Genomic DNA, 24,694 nt, shown 5'->3' with positions numbered 1-24,694 from the left:
TAAGACAAAAAGAGAAAATATTTTTTAATGTATGATGGAGTTAAAGATTTTGTATAAAGAGTTTGTACAAAATTAAAAAAACCCTAAATTCTAACAAAATGAGCAAAATGCATACACAAACTTTTACTTTAAAAATACAGTTAAAGGGATGCCTGGCTGGCTCAGTCTGTGGAGCATGTGACTCGATCTTGGGATTGTAGGTTCAAGCCCCGCATTCAGCGTAGAGATTACTTAAAAAAAAATCTTTAGAAACAATTAAAATAAGAAAATAAAAATACAATTAAAGGATAAAGAAATTTATATTATATACAACACAGGAGTGAAATTTTTAAAGTAAACTTGTTTTACAAATGTTAAGTCAGAGGCAGCATGACATGGCCAAAGACTGTGAGCTCTGTGGCCAATCTCCCTGAGTTGAAATAAATCCAAGTTCCGAGACTTTTGGTTAATCCCTTTGCCCCTTTCTTAATCTAGCAAATGGGTAAATCCTATCTCACAGGGCTGGTGTGAGGATTCAGTGAGTTATCACATGTCAAGCGATCAGTATGGTGCCTGGCTCTAGTAAACAATAATAAAAGTTAGCAGTTAGTTCAATTGCCCAATTCTGGCAAAGCTACAGATGAAATGAATACTTCCCGACCTTGACGATGTCAATACATATTGGCCCAAATCTTTTGGTAGATGTTTGGCCTTTTGTATCAAAGCCATGAAAATACTCAATTGCTTAGTAATTCCACGGCTAACAATCTTTCCTAAGAAAATTACCTGGAATGCAGAAAAAGCCTTATGCAGAAAACCATTATTGATAATAGGTAAGCACTGTCAGCAATCTAAACATCCAGCGACAGAGGAGTAAGCTGTGGTATACAAATTCATAAGCAGCCATTACTGATGGCTAGTAAAAACTATATGGTGATAAAACTTTTTTATACAGTAAGTTTTAAAGATCACCACTGCAACAGTGTTGCACACTATGAAATATTAGAATAGAAGAAACTTAGAGGAATTATTTCCAAATGTTGATAGTTAGGGGGAAGGTGCTTGCTGATTAAGGTGTATTTTTGTGGGATCTATTCTGATGCACTAATTTATCTTTTTATTATTATTGTAGTACCATAGTATTTCACAACTGAAATTTTAGTGTAATTTTCAAATACAGAAAGGCAATTAATCTCTAAAGGAGCTCTTTTTTCTTCAGAAGAATACTGCCTCATTGCCTTGGCTGGTGGCAGCAGAAAGTGAAACAAGTATCGGGGGAATACAGCTGTGCTGAGCCTTCCCTTTGGGGGCCCAATCATCACATCCCATATATAGCATCTGCTCACTGTACCTGCACCTGGCCCACAGCAAATATTTGACATGCTTCTTTGGCACCAGGCCTGTTGTACAGTATAGCAGTTGTAAACTTCGGCTTAAAATCTACTTGTGAATTTGTGTATTTCAAGGGAAACTCTTAACAGGCAATATTTTCTTCTCATACTTAAAAAATTAGTTCTGAGATATCACGAAAAAACCTAAACCACTCATGCACACTTCTTTTAAAAGTTTTTTTGGAGGGGCTCCTGGGTGGCTCAGTCCATTGGGCGTCTGACTTTGGCTCGGTTCATGATCTCAGGACTGAGCCCTGCATTGGGCTCCCCGCTTGGGTGGGAGCCTGCTTCTCCCTCTGCCTCTGCCCCTCCCCCTGCTTGTGCTCTCTCTCAAATAAATAAATAAAATCTTAAAAAAAATAAAAGTTTTTTGGTTACAAAACTTACGAACATTTAAACCCTAGGTATAAGAGCAATTTAATTGTTTACTTATTATAACTTTCATCAAACCTCAGATGTCATCAACTGTAACATGTATCCTTATTTCAGAGATGTTAAAATACGAAAAAAGAAGTTGTATCTTAGAAACTATGAACTAGAGTAATTAACTACACACACACACACACACACACACAAAGTAGTGATTAACTCCATGGGCTGCATGTGGGAGGTTCAGGGCACGAATATTAATCCATCTAACTATTCTTATCAACGCAACCTTTAAACTGTGTTCTGGCTTGGTTGGTATAAAGATATCTATAAATTAAAGTTATAAAACAGTGTAATATTAAGAAGCAGGCATACTGTGATGAGTAGGATAAAGAAAGAACCAGATGTTTCAGACTGACATAAAAAAGTGGCAGTATATTTTTAGCAGCTATGTCATTCTTATTTAAACATAAGTTCCTAAAAATAAATTAACCACATAATTATAAATTTCACTCATTTAAAATAAAGAAATGACACAAAACAAGAGAACTACAGGCCAAATTTCTGATGAACATAGATGCAAATATCCTCAACAAAATACTAGCAAACTGAATCCAACAATACATTAACAAAAATCATTCACCACAATTAAATGTGATTTACTCCTGGGATACAACAGTGGTTCAATATTCACAAATCAATCAATGTGCTACATCACATCGGTAAGAGAAAGGACAAAAACCATATGATCATTTCAACAGACACAGAATAAACATTTGACAAAGTACAACATCCATTCATGATAACAAGTCCTCAACAAAGTAGGTCTAGAGGGAACATACCTCAATATAATAAAGGGCATATATAAAAAACCTACAGTGAACATCACCCTCAATGGGGAAAAACTGAGAGCTTTTCCCCTAACATCAGGAACGAGACAAGGGTGTCCACTCTCACAACTTTTATTCAACATAGTATTGGAAGTCCTAGCCTCAGCAATCAGACAACAAAAAGAAATAAAAGGAATCCAAATCAGTAAGGAAGAAGTAAAACTTTTACTATTTGCAGATGATGTGATACCACATATAGAAAAGCCTAAAGACTCCCAAAAAATTACTAAAACTGTCAAGTGAATTCAGTAAAATCATAGGATACAAAATCAATGTGCAGAAATCTGTTGCATTTGTACATACTAATAATGAAGAAGCAGAAAGAGAAATTGAAAAAACAATCCCATTTACAACTGTACCAAAAATAATAAGATACCAGAATAAACCTAACCAAAGAGGTGAAACACCTATACTCTAAAAACTGTGAAACATTGATAAAAAGAATTGAAGAGAACACACACAAATGAAAAGACATTCCATGTTCATGAATTGGAAGAAAAAATATTGTTAAAATGTCCATACTACCCAAAGCTATCTACACATTGAATACAATCCCTATTAAAATACTAACAGCATTTTTTGCTGAACTAGAACAAAAAATCCTAAGATTAATATGGAACCAAAAGAGACTTGAATAGCCAAAGCAATTCTGAAAAAGAAAAACAAAGCTGGAGGCATCACAATTTCAGATGTCAAGTTATATTACAAAACTGTAGTAATCAAAACAGAATGGTACTGGCACAGAAACGGATATATAGATCAATGGAACAGAATAGAAAACCCAGAAATTAACCTACAATTATATGGTCAGTTAATCTTCAACAAATGAGGACAGAATATGTAATGGAAAAAAGATAGTCTCTTCAACAAATGGTGTTGGAAAAACTAGTCAGTAAATAATAAAATTGGACTACTTCCTTACACCATACACAAAAATAAACCAAAAATGGATTAAAGACCTAAATGTGAGATCTGAAAACATAAAACTCCTAGAAGAGAGCAAGGCAGTAATTTCTCTGACATCAGCCATAGCAACATTTTTATAGATAGGTCTCCTGGCGCAAGGGGAATAAAAGCAAAAATAAACTACTGGGACTACATCAAAATAAAAAGCTTCTGCACAGCGAAGGAAACAATCAACAAAGCTAAAAGTCAACCTAAGGAATGGAAGAAGATATTTGCAAATGACATATCTGAAAGAGTTAATATTCAAAATATATAAAGAACTGATACAACTCAATACTCAAAAACAATCCAATTACAAAATGGGCAGAAGACACGAACAGATATTTTTCCAAATAACATATCCAGATGGCCAACGGACACATGAAAAGATGGTCAATATCACTCATCATCAGGGAAATACAAATCAAAACCACGATGAGATACCACCTCACACCTGTCAGAATGGCTAAAATTAACAACACGGGAAAAAACAGATGTTGGCAAAGATGCCAAGAAAGAGGAACCCTCTTACACTGTTGGTGGGAAAGCAAACTGGTGCAGCCACTCTGGAAAACAGCATGGAAGTTCTCAAAAAGGTAAAAATAGAGCTACACTATGAACCAGCAATTACACTACTAGGTATTTACCCAAAGGCTACAAACATACTGACTCAAAGGAGCACATGCACCCTGATGTTTATAGCAGCACTATCAACAACAGCCAAATTATGGAAAGAACCCAAGTGTCCATTGACTGATGAGTGGATAAAGAAGATGCAGTCATCTATATAGTGGAACATTACTCAGCCATCAAAAAGAATGAAAGCTTGCCATTTGCAATGACATGGATGGAACTAGAGTGTATTATGCTACGTGAAGTAAGTTAGAGAAAAGACAAATGCCATATAATTTCACTCATATGTGGAATTAAAGAAAGAAACAGATAAATATATGGGAAGGGGAAAAAAAGAGAGGAAAGCAAACCAAGAGATTATAGAGAACAAACTGATGGTTATCAGAGGGGAGGTGGGCAGAGGGATGGATGAAAGAGGTGATGGGGATTAAGGAGTGCACTTGTTGTGATGAGCACCAGGTGATGTATAGAAGTGCTGAATCACTATATTGTACACCTGACACTAATATAACACTGTATGTTAACTATAGTGGAATTAAAATTAAAAAAAAGAAATTAAATATATCTGAGATATATCTGGGAGTAAAAACAAGAAGATACAGAAAAATGTGATTATCATGATTCCATATTTGCACAAAATAAAATATAAAAAAATAAACACATCAAAAACAAGATAAAACAAAATCTGTTTTATGCTATCTCAAAGCATGCAAACTCCTACTCTGATATAAATTATGAGATTTTTTTCATGCCTTCCCCAGAAAAATACAAATTGTACCCTGAATTTGAGTTACCCCCACATAGTACATGGAGCTACAAAGAAACATAAAACCTCACCTCAGAGCTATTGATGGCCAAAGCTTGAAGTAGCAGCTTAGTGGCATCAAGATGGAGACCATAGTGAATCAAAAGGTTGGCCAAGTTCACAAGAGGAATGTCCTGGTATTGAAGTGGAGCCAAATTCAAAGCCCTCTGAAGACAAGCAATAGCAAAAGTGCTGTTTCCTACTGCTCTCCAGTAGAGTCCAGCTTCATTGAGTATCAGCCAGACGGGGGCATTTGGCTGAAAAACCCAAAATACCTCAGTTAATACAAGAATATAGTACTAGTTCTAACAAGGATTTTCACTGCATGCATTTTAACTTTTAATTACAATTACTAAGCATTTAAATTTCAGATGTCTAAAACAGGCAACTTACCTTATTAATAGCGTGAAATAAGAATGACCCAATTTCTTCTTCTGGGATAGTATAGTTATTAATACGGGAAAGCAAAATCTGAAAACATCAAAAGGAAGACTGACTCAATTGAAAATAACAAGGAAGACATTTGAAAGAAATCTATTGATAGCAGTCTTTACTTGAGCTCCTCAGGAACAGCTAATTTGAACAGATATTTATAATCATATATCTATATATATAAAACATGAGGTCATCAACATACCAACAGGTGTTGACCTGCTTACATGAATGCCCCAGTTTCCTCTAACTAAAACATGTTAAAAGATGCATACCACATACACTATTAAGGTGATACACCATATCCCATTAAAGTCAACCTAAGAACCCAAAATCAAATGAGAAATTATTCAAAAGACAACAGCACATAATACCTGATGCAACGAAAATCTTCTATCTTTCCTAACTGGAAAAGCGCTGGATCCTCAATTATGCTACGTTCTTGTAACGTGTGTATAACTGTGAGCAACTCTAAGGTAGGGATCATGGTCTATTTATCTTTCCTAGCATTCCAAACAGTGCCTGGAACATAACGTTTTCGCCTCAGTAAATGTTTGTTGACCGTAAGTAGTAACTGTTCATAGTTTTAAAATTAAGTTTTAAAAAAGGGTGTTGTGATGGTCTATTTTCTCTGCAAAAAAGTAATTTTTCATTTCTATCTATGGAATGGTATCTAATGTAGACTTTCTAGTCAATAAAAAAACATTCTCACTTATACATAATTAATAGGAATTAAAGAACAAAGCATAAGAGAACTTGTCTATAATATCCACAAAGTAGTTATCAAATTCATACAAACTTCCAAGGACCTTATATAAGGCCAAAGCAGGGTTGATAAGGCCAGAAAGACAATCTTCAAGCTTTCAATTTATACAAACTCCTGGAGGCTTGATGGATGCAAAGCTAAACTGAAGTGGTCAGAATGGCCTCCGTAGATGAACTTCATTAAATAAACAGAGTTCTGTATTGCTCATCTTTCTTTGCAGCACTCTTCGTTAGAGAGAGTGCTTACATGCTCTGCGTCAACAGCAGCCCAGAAGTACACTTTCCTGGCACTCCTTCAATAGCATGAATATCTTCTTAATGATTCCATCAATTCTTTAACTCTATCCTCAGTTTTTAAAAACTTTAAGTTCAGTAACTGCCTTCTATCAAATTTGTGTTCACCTAAGAGGCTTGTGAAGTCACCCAGAATGGACGGCAATAAACACCAGCCTAAGTGAGCCTTACTTTTCGTGCATGGTCATCTGGCATTTTGGCTTTCAGATCCATGCGGACCTCTAATTCTTTGACTAAGTAGGACAGAGTCTGGCTTTTTCTGAAGTCAGTTATGGAACAGTCAGGGGTTTGGGCCTCTTCTTCTGAAGAATAATCATCACTGTTGAGTTCGTGGATCCTGGCACAAGAAAAAGGAACAAGATTCATATTTTCAAAGTTTGGGTGATTTCAAGATAAAGACTTAACCTTTCAAGTCCAAGGATGGTGCTCTCAAAGAACTGCAGATGACAATCATGCAGAATCAAGTGCTTTGCCAAATCCATCAGCACTTGCCTGAGTCCTTTGTTTTCCGGAGGCAGAAAATACGTTGGCAATTCCCCACCAAGAGGGACTCTAGGATAGCTTTCTGCACAATCTGCTCTTTTAGGCCAAAGAATATGCTGTTTGTCCTAATAAAGAGAAAAGGTGTCTCATAAATTTCCTTGGATTCAATATTTCAACACGCTAAATAAACTTTTAAAAGAACATAAATATACTAGGATAATTGAACAATTTAGTATTTTAAGATAATTGTAGACATTATGGTAGACTCTGTAATATTCCTTCTACTGAAGGGTATTTGTCTAAGTCAGTAATTCTACCTGCTTTACCATAGACTGGTTCAGGGTTGGGCATGCCTAAGTCAGCTGAGCCCAATGAGATACAAGGAGAGGCTTGTTTGGGGCTTCTGGAAAGAAAAGCCAGTCTTAGTCTCTTATGCCACATAGGAACAAAGAACGTGTTGCTCTAAGTTGCTGCTGGCTGTCACCTCATGACCGTGAGGAAGACAAGCTTTAGGATGAAACAATACTATGGATGGCAAACTGAAGAAAAAGAAAGAAATGGGTCACTGATGACATCACTGGCCCACTGAATCAACCAAAATTTGCTCTGATCTCTGGACTTTCTGTAAAATGAGGCATATTTTCTGTTTAAGTCAATTTGAGGCAGAGTTTATGATTTGTACCTGAAAGCATATATAAACTTATAAAACTGGCACAAAAAACTACTTTTCCCTGAACTAAGACCTTTTCTTTGCCAATGCCAAAGTTCCACAATTGTTTTGATTTGTAAAATGTTCATTTTTTCTAAATATAAATAACACACATCAGAGGCTTACTAAACTTAAATCTTGAAGCTATCAAACTTTGGGGAATTTATTTTACATAGAATTAAATCTAAGTGGCTATATTAATTCTGATAGAACAAAAACTCGATTAAATTCTGAAAATTTAATACTGAATAAAATTCATGGTATCTGTCCTCATACCTTGGTATCCCCATGGGACAACACATAATTATTTCTTAGCTAGCTCAGAAATATTTATTGGGGTCGCCTGGGTGGCTCAGTTGGTTAAACGTCTGCCTTCGGCTCATGTCATAGTCCCAGAGTCCTGGGATTGAGCCCCGCATAGAGCTCCCTATTCGGCAGGGAGCCTGTTTCTCCCTCTCCCTCTGCTGCTCCTGCTGCTTGAGCTCTCTCTCTCAAATAAATTAATAAAATCTTAAAAAAAAAAAGAAATACATATTTATTGATTTATTATCTGTATCATCTGATAGAATGTAAGCTCCAGCAAAGAGCTTTTGTACTATATCCACAGTACCAGCCTGACGCACAGATGGGGACTCAATAAAAGAATGCTGAAGAAAAAGTGAAATACAGCTGACCCTTGAACAGCACAGCTTTGAACGATGCAGGTCAACTGACACGTGGATTTTTCTGATAAATACAGTGAAGTACTATAAATGCATTTTTTCTGCCTCATGGCTTTCTTAATAACATTTTCTTTTCTCTAGCTTACTTTATAGTAAGAACACAGTACATAATACCTATAACATAAAAACTGCATGTTAATCCATTGTTTATGTTCTCAGAAAGGGTTCGGTCAATAGCAGGCTATTGGTAGTTAAGTTTTTGGGGAAACAAAAGTTATACACAGATTTCCGACTGCATGGGGGGACATGTTGTTTAAGGGTCAACTGTATATACCAGCATATACTTAGGTCAAGTTTAGAAACTTTCTAGGATTGGTAATTATACTCAGAGTTCAAAGTTTTAAACTAAAATCAGAGTGTCTATATGCCCCACTTGACTGGGAAGAAGACCTCAAGGCAGACCCTGTGTCTTGCTAATCTACTACCTAGCAGAATGCCTTCTGTTTAATAAAAGCTGATTAGGGGTGCCTGGGTGGCTCAGTTGTTGAGTGTCTGCCTTCGGCTCAGGGTGTAATCCTGGGGTCCTGGGATCGAGCCCTGCATCAGGCTCCCTGTTTCGCTGGGAGCCTGCTTCTTCCTCTCCCACTGCCCCTGCTTGTGTTCCCTCTCTTGATGGCTGCCTCTCTCTCTGTCAAATAAATAAATAAAATCTTAAAAAAAAAAAAGAAGCTGATTAAGTGTTTGTTGAACTAAGTTGAACAGTGATAGGGACCATATTAATCAATGAAGGTGAGGGCCAGTGCTTTTAGAAATCTTGTCTGAGGGGAGCCTGAGTAGCTCAGTCATGGGGCGCCTGGGTGGCTCAGTCATTAAGCATCTGCCTTCGGCTCAGGTCATGATCCCAGGGTCCTGGGATTGAGCACCGCCTCGGGCTTCCTGCTCAGCGGGAAGCCTGCTTCTCCCTCTCCTACTCCCCCTGCTGGTGTTCCCTCTCTAGCTGTGTCTCTCTCTGTCCAAGAAATAAATAAAATCTTAAAAAAAGAAAAAGAAAAAAAAGAAAGCTTGTCTGAGAAAACTGCTTCATCATCCTCTATTAACTTACCCTATACGCATCAGAATCCCTGCCCCAGATCCAGAGAATGGAATGGGCTACAGGAGAAGACTTGACCAAATCACTGATATCACTCTGATTTGTCTGAACGTCAAAATTCACAGACATCATACTGGAGGTTGATGAATCCTCACCAAACTAGAAAATAAAGAGAAAAGTTGAATCAAATTGAAGCAGAAAAGAATCTGTGACTAAGATTTAATCCAACCCCAAACATCAGTGAATACTCAAACCCAGTAGGAAATCTGGAAGTAGGTCAGAAATAAAGTAATCAGATTTTTACATTTTCAGAACTAGGCCCCAACACTATTCTCTCAGACAATGCATAGTTAGCAACTTTCAATCAACTGTGCCATTGGCATATGAGAAAAATGGCATGGATTCTTCCTTTCTTTACTGTCCCTTTACTTCCTGTGATTTAGTGTATTTTAGGTTTAAAGGTGAGCTCATTATCTAAGAGGTTTGGCTCATTATTACCCTGCCCTATCTAGACTAAGATGATCACTACTCTATAGAATTAGTGTGCTGTGGCAGAAGCAAGGGAACTTGAAAAAGGGCTCTCAGGAGTTTAATATAGCTATGATTTAGGCATTATAATTATTATATAATCAACTCCAAATACAAATACAGCCTTCCTATTAAAACAAACAAACAAACAAACAAACAAAAAAAACAAATACAGCCTCCTCCAAAGCAAGGTAAATCAATGTTTGATATTCTTAGGGGATACCCCAATTCCTGTGTATTTCTAAAACCTTCTTAGATAAGGGAATGGGACCAGGATGGAAGGGAGTAGAGAAGAATGGATTCTTTCACTATATAACCGAGATGCAAATTATGGATATATGATACTGAAGCTACACTGTTACAGGGGAGTCTTCCAAATGGTCTGTCTTGAGACCATTATGATATCCAAAAGTTACCTTGGTTTCAGTCTATATCATTTGTAAATATTATTACCTTTTTTTCCCTTAAAATAATGCTTGGATTTAAGACCGGGAGCTATATGGACACCTAGGCGGCTTAGTCGGTTAAGCGTCTGCCTTCGGCTCAGATCATGATCCCAGGGTCCTGGGATTGAGCCCCGCATCAGCCTCCCTGCTCAGCGGTGGGGAGCCTGCTTCTCCCTCTCCCTCTGCTGCTCCCCCTGCTTGTGCTCTCTGGCTCTCTCAAATAAATAAGTAAAATCTTAAAAAAAAAAAAAAAAAAAAGACAGGGAGCTATAATCTCAGATGTGTAAGTCTGATCTCCCTTTACTGTGTTTGAAAACTAAACATGGGATATTGCTAGGAACTAGATGACAAAAATCATGGGAAGCTTTTGGTCCCTATTACTACATCTCCCCTAAATGGCCTCTTAGTTTTTGCTTCTTTTTCTCAATGAGGTCTGGGTTTTTTTAGATTAAAGAGTACTAATTCTTCATGGTTTGTCTTCCTGTAGAAGCTGTTCTGATCTATTAATTGTCTTAACTGCTTATCTCTGGAATTCCTGTGCCTATGATTAAAGACATGATAGGTTTCAGTAGGATATGATAAACTTTACTTTATTTCCAACATCCTTTTGAATGATACTTGGAACTCTGGTTGTGCTTACTATCTATATCAGCCCAATTAGATGCTCTCTGGCATCATATAAATATCTATTATGTCTTCCCAACTAGTTAGTCTAGGGATTGTATGTGTGTGTATGACTGCATGTATATGTATGTGTGTATATATATATATACACACACACATGTATATGTATGGCTATACACAGAGACAGAAAGAGAAAACACCCAGGCATGTAGCAATAGTGCTTAATAAAAATTTTCTGTTGATAATGATCTTTTTGTTAATGTTTTTGGTTGAAGCAACATAACTGGACTGATGACTAAATTTAGGAAAGAGCATGGCTACTCCTTCCCAAATTTTAAATTGTTGGTCTTACTCTAATAAGTTAAAAGGGAGATGGAGGCTTTGAGTTAAATACTAGTAACAGCCCAATCTAGCTCTTGTGGTAAAGGAGAAAAGAAACAAAGACATATACAACCAGTACTTGGGGGAACTGGTAATGTCATTCATGAAGTAACAGAGTACTAGCTACGAAATCTGACTTCATAAACATACTCAAAACCTTAAATGAGTCACAAATTTAGGTATCAAATATACAAGGAATCGAGGGGGGAAAAGCAATATTACTTTTAGATATGCAAAATTATAAGAACTAGAAAAGACCAAGAAAAAGACCTGAACATAATCCACATTTTCAAAAATATCTCCACGATGGTAGCGCACAGGTTGGTCCCACTGGCAATGTAAACTATGCTGCTGGTTGACCAGACGGCATATCTGATGATTTCCTGGAATACGAAAGGAAATTACAATTGTTGAGAAAAATCGGCAATGCCAACATGATTTCTTTGGTCTGAGTCATTTAGTTTCAGAGCCTGGCAGAGTACTTACACAGGGGGTACTATACAGGGAAACACTCATTAATGGTTTCCTAAATTAAATCATTCTAAAGAAGCTTCAGTTTCTCCACCTATAAAAAACAAAGGGGCTCCACTAAATCACCAAAATATCTTCTGGTAATTACATTCTAGGACAGTAAAATCTATTGATTGCATTGTTTTAAGAGACTTTAGCCATCTCTCTGGAGACAATCTGCTTTAATACTTCATAATTCTGTTTCAAAATTATATACAAGAGCTCTGGTTGTATTGTAGTAAAGAGCAAGCAGTAAATAACCCCAAGGACTGAACATACTCTTTATACTCAAAATAGCAAAAACGTACCAGGTGGATTGTAAAATGGACTTTAAATGGTCACAGCTAAGGTTCAAAGATTTGAGAGGCCTTCCAGATCAACATATTTATCAAAGAAGAAGTCTATAATATAAGGGATTCTACTAATTTATTCTTTGGTGTCAGCTGTTAGATCTGTTCCTTTAGGGTTTTATCAGAAATGAAACATTCTGGATATAATCAAGTCACTGACATCCTGTCAACCCAAGTGTCCTTAGACAGTGGTTCTATTTCTGGGTCACGGACTCAAAGAGATTTTAATAAAAGCTATATGCCCTCTTCCCAGAAAAAAAAAATGTCCACATACATATTACTACATGTAATTTTGGGGAGCATTTTGGAACCCCCTGAAACTAATCCATTGACCCAGGTTAAGAATTCCTGCTTGAGACAAATTCTAGCCCAAAATCTTACTTCTATTTTTTTTTTTAAGATTTTATTTATTTATTTGACAGAGATAGAGACAGCCAGCGAGAGAGGGAACACAAGCAGGGGGAGTGGGAGAGGAAGAAGCAGGCTCATAGCGGAGGAGCCTGATGTGGGGCTCGATCCCATAACGCCGGGATCACACCCTGAGCCAAAGGCAGACGCTTAACCGCTGTGCCACCCAGGAGCCCCCAAAATCTTACTTCTAAAATAAAATATTTGTTTTTAAGGGAGCAAGAAAAATAAGACAGCCTTATTGCCAGTGTTGGCTTGACAGTGTGGCTGCTTTGTTTCAAGGGTGTGTCTGGCTTGTGTTTACTTGGTATAAGGCCATGTTACTTGCACTGTGTTTTCAGACCTGCAGCAACAGACATTAAATATTAGGAACTTGTTAGAAATACAGAATCTCAGGTCCTACCTCAGACCTATGATCAGAATCTGTATTTTAACAAAGTCTCCAAGAGATTGGCATGCATACTTAAATTGGCAATCTCTAAGAGACTGGCATGCATACTAAATCAAAGTGGGCCGAACAACTGTTGTTAAGACTTCTAGGATCTAAAAAATTTCATTTTTACTTGAAAATGTGATTTAAAAAAAAAAACAAAACTAGAGAGACTAAACCAGCTCCCCAGGCCCGCCGGTATACCCTCTATGATGACTTGATTTTAAGACTCAGGAAACTCATAAGCACAACTTTATACTGCTTTAGGGCTAAGTAAAAGTTATGAAAGTAGAGCATGCTAGAATTGAACTTCCTAACCTGTCTTCAATTATTTGGAATCAATACTTACCTAATTGTGCCTCTTTTGCCATCTGTGTCTCATGGATGATATTTCTTAAGATTTGCTCCTCCTGAATCAGCTTATGTTTTTCTAGGATCTCCTGCTGTCTTAGGTAGTGGTCATGCTGTTTTTGATATTCTTTCAACTCATTCAGTGTTCGCTGGAGGGATCTTAATGTTTTTTAACACCAGGAGAAAGTGACAGAGTTTTAAAACTGAAGTTTTAAACCCACTTACTGTATAGGTTTTTCTGGTCCTCAGCAATAATTGCTAGTTTTTTCCTTTTAACATACAACCACTGTACTACAAGTTTAAAAATAATAGGGCAAAATAAATAAATTGTTTTATTAAAACTTAGAGGCAAAAAGATGGATAGAGGCAAAATTCTTCCCTTACATATAACTATCTTGACATTAAATGGTGTGTTGAACTGTTCAGGTACCCAAAAGATACACAGCAACATACTGTAAATCTTGACATATTCAACAACTATTTCCCCCCACCAAGTCTATGTTATAGGTTCCACTGACATTCAAAGTCACCTTTCCATCTTTGCTTTTGATTCTACATAAAGACAAGGTTAAGAGAAAGGGCCAACAGTACCTTGCTCTTGACCTCTAGCTCCTTGGGTTTGTGGATTTTGGAAAAAAACACAGAAACCTGGCTTAGAAACCACCTGGTATCTGCTGCCTGATTATATTTAGTCACAAAATCCTTTTTACCTATTACATTGTAACACATGGGAGATTTAGGAGCTGTACAGATTGTGTACCAGAGAACCAATTTGCTCAACCAGGACAAGTTCTGATCAGGTGTAACAGAAGCCAGTATAAACAAGTGGTCATTCCTTCTTTTTCACCACATTATGCTTTAAATTGATTGGAAAATAAGCAAAAGCAATAGTTTAATAAGTTCCAAATCTCCATTTAATTCTCCAATAATCAAAGCTGCCTCAAAACATTAAGGCTAATTCCATAAGAACAATTCACTTCGTTATGTAAAGTTTCCTAACTGGCCCTGCTATTTATGGAATCAAATACATTTTTATTAAGTATATTGCAAGCACCAAGTACAACAGAACTTCATCACTGTACAATTTACAGAAATCTGATTAAAATATGGGCCAAATAATGTTTCTCAAAGTCACTTAACTAATGTAACATTAGTCCAACCCTAGCAGCTAAAGGGGAAAAAGATCAAATATAGCATGTGGAAGTGATTTTACTGACAATGTATCGTGTGGAAATTAAAACATAACCGAATTACTAATTATCTGGCAGCACCCCCAATCCATCTGACTTCATAAAAGTAATTGATGATCAAAAGTAAAAAGACTTAAATGACGGAATCTACTGCAAACATTCTCTAGTTCCTGGAATTCATACTATGTCCTCTACACAACCTTGGAGTTGTGCTAACCCCCCTGGATCTGGAGAAAAGGGATAGACTAGCAGTAGTGAAAGGTGTTTTTAATTCTAAAGAACAAATTAACACATCACCCTACACAGGTCTAACCTAAGGTTCTATAGTGCTAGGGCTTCAGTGAAATTTTCTCTCCCAATTACCTATGTTGGGCTTCCAATTTCTGCTCGAGTTTTTGTTGACAAAGGACAGCATGCTTCCTCTTTATAGCTTGCTCAAACCCAGGTTTGGCCTGCAAAGCATGGTCATAACAGAGCACTGAGTGGTTATACTCCCCCAGCATCTGAAGAGACAAAAACAAACACATACATATACACACACACACAGGAGGAAAAACATTAGCCACGGCGTGGTTGGATCTGTCCAAATCCCCTAACGACTTATGAGATCACACTTAATCTCACTCTACAGTGAACATTATTTTTGATCAGTGACCAAATCTACAACATAAGATAGGCAGTAAGACTGCTTAACTAGAAAGTATTGTTATCTTCAGAGGTATATTCTGCAGGAATTTAAGATTCCTATCAATTTAATTATTTTTCTTTTTTTTTTGTCAAGAGGCTAGGACTATTAGGATACATTATTGTGTTGAGGTATTTTCCCCATAATTTCTTCATTTCCATTCACTTTTCCTTGTTCAGACCAAAAGAGGAAGTTGGAAAAAGGTATTTATTAGTTGAAAATAAATTTTTTAAAAAAGAAAAGAAAATAGCAACTGGTTTGGCTCATGAAAACATAAAGTTGTATTTACTGCATATATATTTCCCAGAGTGTAATAACTGGTGAAGAAGTCACTGTCATCCAGAGCTGCGTGGACCACCACAGCAGCATCTGCAGAGAAGTGCGCTCTGTGCAGAACATTTGCCAAGTTGACCAGGGCAATGTCTTTATTGTGCCTAAAAGAGAAGGAGAGGCGCAATTAGGTGTTAGGAGAGAAGTATGTGCTCCATGATTCTGTATAACTACTTGACAAGGGAAAATTACATTAGAAGTTATTGAACTTAGGAAAATAATTTTGAGTGTACTGACAGATGGAGAAAACAATTTAAGAAAATTATACTCTTACATTTTTATATAACTGATGATACTTAATTTAATCTGATAGCCATATATTTTGCCACAGAAATAAGGTCGGGCAGACATTTTATGATTTTAAAATGTCTTCAGGGCTCATTATTTGCTTTGAGAAAATTTAATTATGCTAATTCCTCCAGGCAAGGTCCTTATATTCAAGTCTCAAGTGAATCAGAAGGCGTCTACATTATATATTTTTTCCCTAATGGAAATCAGAAGAATATTGTGCTATTATCACTGTGAACTCTTTGACATCTGTCATTTTTTTTGTGATGGGACTAAATTCTTTGAATAGGGATAGAGGAGACCGTAAGTACAACACAATGCTTCTTCACAGTGTTCTTATGTACTGCTTCTTTACCAGTCCTGAGTTACATGGAGAATCAGGAAGTCCAGAAAGGGAGAAAACTTACCTGGAAGAGAAGTGAAGTGCTCGCATGGCACATTCCACTACTTGATACGGCTCATTCTTTATTCTCCAATAAAATGAAGCCATGTTATACAGTACCCATGAGGAAGAATTCTAGAGATTAAACAGGTAAAATGACAATCAAACACAACTCAACACATTTTCTTCGACTTAGAATGTTCAAAACGAGCACCTTTACTATTCTGTCTCTTCTGAAATTTAAGCTGAAGGACACGGAAGTACACCAGTGAATAAGCTGGGGACAAAGTACCAAAAACTACACCTGTCAAAAGAGCCTCCTGATCATCAGTTGAGCAAGTAAGTGCCATCAGGTGTCATCTCCACAGAGAGACCACTCAACTCCAAGCTCCTGTTCCAAGGGGGAAATTAAGCTGAAAAGCCCACCAAGTGGCCCAAACTTCTTGGTTCCTATTTCAGACTTTAGAAGTTAGGACCTGACCTACTTAGAAATGCCAGTTGTTCAAACATGAAATTCCTGAAATTAACAAAGTTTCCTATTTATTTAAACATATGAATGAGGGGCGCCTGGGTGGCACAGTGGTTAAGCGTCTGCCTTCAGCTCAGGGCGTGATCCTGGCGTTCTGGGATCGAGCCCCACATCAGGCTCCTCCACTGTGAGCCTGCTTCTTCCTCTCCCACTCCCCCTGCTTGTGTTCCCTCTCTCGCTGGCTGTCTCTATCTCTGTCGAATAAATTAAAAAAAAAAAATCTTTAAACATATGAATGAAGGTACATACATAAGCAAATGACAGGCTTATCCTTTTGTAAAAGATGAATTTTTATTTGTTCTTTTGTCATCTGTGTTCACAATCCAAACCTTCACCGCTAAAAATTATGTCTTTAGTAATAAGTCTTTAGAGTAATAAGTGAAGTTAAACAGAAATTCAGATCGGTTTGCTCCTTCTGTGGCTTGGATTTTTTCATCTCATAACATATACTAAATTTCAGCTACACAGAGGTCAAAACACTGAACTGGACCGTGACAAAAACATAGTTTAAGCCCATGCAGAGAGATTTCAAATTCAGCATGGCAAAAAAAGTCATATAAAGTTAAAAAAAAAAAAAAGGTCATAGAGTTTTAAATAAACTGGGGAAAACATATATGACACTCATTGTTTACTTTGTTTAATACATAAAGAGCTCTAAAAAGAAACACCATGACAAAAATTCAATGTACATAGTTTAAGCCCATGCAGAGAGATTTCAAATTCAGCATGGCAAAAAAAGTCATATAAAGTTAAAAAAAAAAAAAGGTGATAAAGTTCTAAATAAACTGGGGAAAATACATATGACACTCATTGTTTACTTTGTGTAATACATAAAGAGCTCTAAAAATAAACACAAAAATACAAGACAAAATATAAGAGAACATGGGCCAAAAACATGAACAGACAATTCAAAAGTAAAAACAATGGCCAATTAGGTAAAATGATGTAAAACTTAACAAAGAACATAAATAAAAAAGATACAAATTTTCCTTTTACAAATTCGCAAAGATTAAAAAGAATGCCAACACTCAATGTTGGCTACACTGTATATTAACTTCAGATATTAACTGTAGAAATGTTAGGTTAAGTACAGCATTTCTGGGGGACAGTTTAACGATATTTATGTAAAGAGCCTTAAAATGTGGTTACTCTCTGATGCTCACAATTCCACTATTAAAAATTTATCTTTGGGGTGCATGGGTGGCTCAGTGGATCAAGTGCCCAACTCTTGATTTCGGCTCAGGTCATTATCTCTGGGAAATGAGATCAAGCCCCGCGTCAGGTGCAGAGCACAGGGCCTGCTTAAAGAATCTCTCTCTCCCTGTCTCTCTGCCCACCACCCCCCTACCTTCCCTGCGTTCTTGCTCATTTTCTTACCAAAAAAAAATTATCTTGTGAGAATAAGTTTTAACTATAAAGATATGTAAAAATAAAAATATAAAAGACTACATTGTAAGACAGGAATTATCTCTGAGTGTTTTTTTACTTTCTCTTTTACAGATTTTTTTTTTAGAGATTTGACAGAGAGAGAGAGAACACAAGCAGGGGGAGGGGCAGGCACAGCGAGAGGGAGAAGCAGGCTCCCCGCTGAGCAGAGAGCCTGACATGGGGCTTGATCCCAGGATCAAGATTAACTGACTGAGCCACCTAAGGGCCCCTCTTTTATAGATTTTTTTATACAGTCTGAATTTCTTCCACAAGGACAAATTATTTTCATTAAAAATAGTTATTTTTAAGATTAAAACTAAGTATAATTCTTTTTTAAAAAATATTTTTATTTATTTATTTGACAGAGAGAGAGAGACAGCCAGTGAGAGAGGGAACACAGGCAAGGGGAGTGGGAGAGGAAGAAGCAGGCTCCCAGTGGAGGAGCCTGATGTGGGGCTCGATCCCAGGACTCTGGGATCACGCCCTGAGCCGAAGGCAGACGCTTAACAACTGAGCCACCCAGGTGCCCCTAAAACTAAGTATAATTCTGCATTAATCAGCCTTAAGTATTCTCTTTTCAAGGAATGTATAGGATTTGTTAAGTGACACAAATGAGGTTATAACACTTGTATAGGTGGTTAAGGGTATGTGCCACATTCTTTCAGAACTGACTTATGACTTGGGTTTCAGTCTGTTTTGACAGCCTTTGAGAAAGTTTTCTTCCACATCAACAAATGCTTTGATCTTTATCTTTTACGTTCAGAATGGGGACCAAAAAATCAATGACAAATTCTACATGAACAAGTGAAAACATAGTGATAAGTATGATACTCGGTACACCATAATATATTGGAAGAGAAAAATATATATATATATATATATATATTTTTTTTTTTTAAAGATTTTATTTATTTATTCGACAGAGATAGAGACAGCCAGCGAGAGAGGGAACACAAGCAGGGGGAGTGGGAGAGGAAGAAGCAGGCTCCCAGCAGAGGAGCCTGATGTGGGGCTCGATCCCATAACGCCAGGATCACGCCCTGAGCTGAAGGCAGGCGCTTAACCGCTGTGCCACCCAGGCGCCCCGAAAAATATATTTTTAAAGAAGAAATTTTTCTGTAAGATTTCTCATAAAATTTCCCCCACAAATCTATAGATGTTAGAATGTCACTGTCAATACTTTCTCCTCCTCTCGAACACTTTTTTTCCTTGGCTTTTAGGAGACCACAATCTTCCGGATACCCTTTTGGATCTCTTTTGCTGGCCCTCTCCCCCCTTTACCTGACAGCTAACTGTGGGAAGATCAAGGACTCAGAGTGGTCTTTTCTCAAACTTCACTCTCCTCCAGATTTCTTCACCCAGTCCCACGGCTACAAACACTCCCTACTTAATTAATTATCCTGTATCTATATATCCAGCTCTGACCCCTCCTGGAGCTCAAGTCTCATTTAGGTATTTCAAATTTCATGTGACCAAAACAGACGCTATCTTCTCTTCCTCCACCCCAAACCTGCTCCTTCTTCAAGTTGCTCATGCCAAAACTTCAGGAATTATCCTCTATTCCTCTTTTTTTCCCTCATTCCCCACATCTAACTCATCAGCTTCTAAACTTCTAAACATTTACTGAAACAGGTTAAGCCCCTCCATTTCCAATACTAACCATTCTAGTCCAAACTATGTCATCTCTTTCCTGAACTACTGCCCATAGACTTACAACTGGTCTATTTTCAGTTCGGGTCCCTTCATCTAAGTTTAAGAGTATATTTTTTAAAATATTAATTGAATGATGTCATTCCTCTGCTCTAGCTTCCCGGCACTCAGGTCTCAGTGCACAAGAGTCCTCACCCTAGCTTTCAGAGGCTTACTTAGTCTGGCTCTGGTCTACTTCTTTGGCTTCATTCCCTGTCATCCTCTCCTTTGCTCACCAGGCTCCAACCTTAGTAACCTGCATTAATTTCATGTCACTGTTACAGACTGAATCTTTGTGTCTCTCCATGCTGCCCCCCCCAATTTATATGTGGAAGCCCTAACCCCCAGTGTGACTGTACGTGAAGACAGGGCCTGGGAAGAGGTGATAAAGGTTAAATGAGGTCCTAAGGGTAGGGCCTGAATCCAATAGGGCCAGTTCCCTCATAAGAAGAGGAAGACATACCAGATCTCTCCCCCCACACATACAGAGAAGGGGACATGTGAGGACCCAGTGAGAAGGTGGTCATCTTCAAGGCAGGAAGAAAGTCCTCAGCAGGAACCAAATCAGCCAGCACCTTATCCTGGACTTAAGAAGTTTCTGTTGTTTAAGCCACCCAGTCTGTGGTATTTTATGATGGCAGCCTGAGCAGACTACTACACTCCTGAGCTCATTAAGGCTTCGGAGCCTCTGCCTTGGCTTAGAATGCTCTTCCTTGATCTCTGACTTTTGCCTCCCTCTTGTCATTCAGATATTAGCTTAAATTTCACCTTTCCAAGGAGGATGACCTTAACTGTTCAATCTAAAGTAGCCACACAATTACACTCTATTTTCATTCACTATGATCTACTTTCAACTAACCATCCTCTGAAGGATATTTTAAATCCTAGGCCAGTTTTCCCAGGTAGTTTTTACTACTCATCAAGTTCCGGGGATGCAACGTTTTATGTTACCTTCAGAAAAACAAGATGAAGACAGTAACTTAGCTACAAAAGCATCAAATATATATATGTATGTATATACATACATACACACATATATATGACATATTTGAATAAACATATAAACATATAGGTATTTGAATAAACTCTATATAAATGTTGCCCTTTCACATTTTACTTAGTACCATAATAATACTGCTTAAAAACTAGCCTCCATTTTGGGGCGCCTGGGTGGCTCAGCTGGTTAAGCATTCTGCTCTTGGTTTTGGCTCGGGTTGTGATCTCGGGGTCGTGGGATTGAGCCCTGCATCAGGCTCCATGCTGGGTGTGAAGCCTGCTTGAGATGCTCTCTTTCTCCCTCTTCCTCTGACCCTCCCCCCCGCTCTCGTGTGCTTGCTCGTGCGCGCTCTTTCAAATAAATAAATAAATAAATAAATAAATAAAACCTAAAAGAAGAAGAAGAAGAAGAAGAAGAAGAAGAGGAGGAGGAAACAACTAGCCTGCATTTTATGATACTCTTCAGGCACACAGCAGAGTAAAAAAAAAAAAAAAAAAACTACTTTCTAAATTCCCACATGTTATGCTGAATGATACATTTAATTTCTTGGGTCCTATTACACAATTCCTTAAAAGTAGATGGTACCTTAAAAGAAAATTATAAGAAGACTTTATTGTTGATGGTGATTCTTGTCCAGAGAACAGTGATGATCTATGTATTGGGTAGATATTTCAAAGACACCAATGTTAAATTTTCTTTCACATTCAAAATATATAATCTAGCCTATAATCCCTGTTGCTTATGTTGGCTTCTAATTTGCTTTTTCATGAATTAGTTTAAATAAAACTTTTGGCATCCATTCCTGGTAGAGGGGACCAGACTACTAATGTTTCTCCCTAGCTTTGAACTATACAGTTTATATTAATGTAATGATATTTAAAATCACTCTCTAGACAAAAACAATCTAGGCAGGTTATTTTCGGAGAAAAAAAAAGACCTGTGCACAGAGTCTCTGGCTCTTTAATCACTGATGACTTACCTTCTGCAGGCCTTCGTGAATGAGGTGACCTATGTCGTCTATACTTCTTCCTAGTCGTTTAGATAAATATGTGAAGATTGGATCTTCTTTAGGTAATAGAGGTGCAGAAAGATTAACTCTCTCTTGTACACCCTGAAGAAAAGAAGAAAAAAATTGAAAAAAACAAAACAAAAAAACCACACACAGAAAAAAGAGATCATAAGACAAAAGCTCACAAGTAACTCATTATAGCACTTTAAAGGAGTTTTAAGTAATAGGAGATGTTTGTAAAATTCTAAAGCTGTTTGGAAGGGGAGAAGAAAAAAAATATTTATAAGCAAGAGACTAAATTACAGAAAAAATGTAAAAAAAAAAAAAAAGTCCCAAATCTCTCTACTTACTCGCAGGTGTTGAAAAGCATGTATACTATATGGAAGTTCTAGAATTTTGGTACAATCAGGTTGCTCAGGGTCTGGAGGGACAGGAGATTCTGTGTCTATATAATCTTCAGGGCTAAAATCAAGAAGCCGGGAGCAATGAATGAAAGATGAAAAAATGTCTAATTTTTCCCTAATTGAACTATATATTCTCATAGCATCTCATCTTTACAACCAATATTAGTCAACATTCAACCTTTTTCACACAGCAGCTGTTGGGAGGCAATATTTTAGGAGTTTAACTTAAAAGAGATAAATCAAGAAAGAGAAAATAGTAGATAGACCAAAGAATGTTAAGATTATGAACTTTTTAAAAGCTTTTTAATATTCTTCCTAGAAATGTTAAACCAATTTACACTTCTGTTGACAGCTTCTCCACCTTTTTACCAGTTACTGATTTTTAAATATTTTTTCCAATTTGATAGGTGAAAACTATCTAAATGATTTATTTTGTACTTATTTGATCATTACTGAGAGATAAGTTTTCCACCTGTTTATTGGCCATTTGTATTTCTTTCACTATGAATTGTTCAATCTTCTATGGTATTAAGTATTTTTAATTGATACTCAAGAATTCTATGTGTAGTGTATTTTGAACTTTAAAATTTCAATAAACTCATCTATGATTGAAACTTATCCTCATTAGATAAATAATTTCTTATTCATTCAAGAAAGGTCTATTCATGAAAAAGTTAATTTTATTTCTGGAAAGAGAATTTCTTTACCTGATGTCTTTGCTTTCCAAAGTTATATATGTGCCGTCATACAGATCCAGGTCCCCTAAGGGCACCTTGGCTTTGATGCAGTCTGGATCCTCTTTATTATGTCTCTGTTCCAGTCCTGTATCTCTGTCCTCATTCTCTTCTATGTGAATTTTTTGAGCAACTAATTGCTTCTGTTGAGAAGAGAAAAAGAACACAATGGATTTTTCTAATATTTCAGTCTAGATACCACATAAGAGGAAGGAAAATTTAATGTCTTGAAGTCAGAAAATCCTCTATGAAGGAAGACAAGGATTCTGAATACAGTAGTCCCCCCTTATCTGTAGGGGTATATTCCAAGACTCCCAGTGGATGCCTGAAACCACGGATAGTACCAAACCCTATATATACTGTATGTTTTCCTATACATATATACCTATAATGAAGTTTAATTTATGAATTAAGCACAGTAAGAGATTAACAACAATAATGAGTAATAAAATAGAACAATTACAACATTATACTGTAATAAAAGTTATGTGAATGTGGTCTCTCTCTCGCAAAATATCTTATTGTACTGTACTCATCCTTCTTGTGATAATGTGAGATAATAAAATGCCTACATGATAAGATGAAATGAGGTGAATGACGTATGCATTGTGACATAATGTTAGACTATTATTGACCTGACAATAGCTCAGAAGGAGGATCATCTGCTTCTGGACAACAGTTGATGCATGGGTAATTGAAATCACAGAACACAAAACTGTGGATAAGGGGAAATTAATTAGTTGATATAAATAAGCTTCTCTAAACAGGTGTCTGTATATATGAAATAAAAGAAAGTAACAGTATATGACACTTATAATAATGGCAGCTGGATACCTTCATAATAGGATTTCTGACTACCTATACAGCTGCATCTGTCAATTTAACTTCCCTGGAACGGCTCAGCAATTAAAACTACCTTGAATTGTCCACACTTCGTATTTCAATCCTTCAAGAAAGACATCCAACCAGCATGCTGATACTGTGGACTGGAATAATCTCCTCTAATGCCCTGTACTCCTGGTGAATTCCTGCTACTCACAATTTTTTTTTCAAACATATAGAGTAATTACATAAAAACCTATGTTTCCACCACCCACATCTATCACATGATAACATATGCCATAATCATTTCAGTATATTATTTCAGGAAAAATAAGATAGTCGAAATCTTTCTTTATTGCCTTCAAAAATCTCTCTCTCTCCCAAAGTTACTACTATCCTGAATTTGTATAATGTATCATTTCTGTGTATATCTTTATAAAATATTACTATATTACTCTTAGTCTCTTAAATTATCTATATGTCTATATATCTCTCTTTCCCAATCAACATCTAGCATTGCTTTCCAAGTTTAATAACTTTATGTAAACAGTATTATTCTATATCATTTTATAACTTGTTTTTTAACTTTATGTTTTTAGGATTTAACTACAGCGATCAGTATAGCTCTGAATTTTTCATTTTAACAGATGTATAAAAATGTACTCATCCATTTTCCTGTAAACCTTTAGGTTGCTTCTTTTTTTTATCTTTTTGCTATTAAAAATGCTGTGA

General features: G+C 36.8%; 1 protein-coding gene across 2 annotated transcripts in view; it reads right to left on the bottom strand.

The window, feature by feature from the left end:
* The window catches only part of TTC17 (tetratricopeptide repeat domain 17), a 115,197-nt gene that overhangs the window by 65,860 nt on the left and 24,643 nt on the right, over window positions 1-24,694 (bottom strand). For both annotated transcript variants that reach the window (XM_040638970.1, XM_040638971.1), the window contains exons 3-15: window positions 23,114-23,283; window positions 22,353-22,464; window positions 21,973-22,104; window positions 16,376-16,485; window positions 15,640-15,784; window positions 15,029-15,168; window positions 13,474-13,634; window positions 11,697-11,809; window positions 9,460-9,606; window positions 6,996-7,111; window positions 6,675-6,840; window positions 5,406-5,483; window positions 5,045-5,269 (exon numbers count right to left, since the gene is read on the bottom strand). In XM_040638970.1, coding sequence (XP_040494904.1) covers window positions 5,045-5,269; window positions 5,406-5,483; window positions 6,675-6,840; window positions 6,996-7,111; window positions 9,460-9,606; window positions 11,697-11,809; window positions 13,474-13,634; window positions 15,029-15,168; window positions 15,640-15,784; window positions 16,376-16,485; window positions 21,973-22,104; window positions 22,353-22,464; window positions 23,114-23,283 — 1,815 coding nt within the window. The remainder of the gene's footprint in view (window positions 1-5,044; window positions 5,270-5,405; window positions 5,484-6,674; window positions 6,841-6,995; window positions 7,112-9,459; window positions 9,607-11,696; window positions 11,810-13,473; window positions 13,635-15,028; window positions 15,169-15,639; window positions 15,785-16,375; window positions 16,486-21,972; window positions 22,105-22,352; window positions 22,465-23,113; window positions 23,284-24,694) is intronic.

This window comes from Ursus maritimus, unplaced genomic scaffold, assembly GCF_017311325.1.
Source record: "Ursus maritimus isolate PB19 unplaced genomic scaffold, ASM1731132v1 scaffold_23, whole genome shotgun sequence".
Lineage (NCBI taxonomy): Eukaryota > Metazoa > Chordata > Mammalia > Carnivora > Ursidae > Ursus > Ursus maritimus.
Note: the sequence above shows the minus strand (reverse complement) of the source record. Positions and strands in the feature narration are given on the sequence as shown.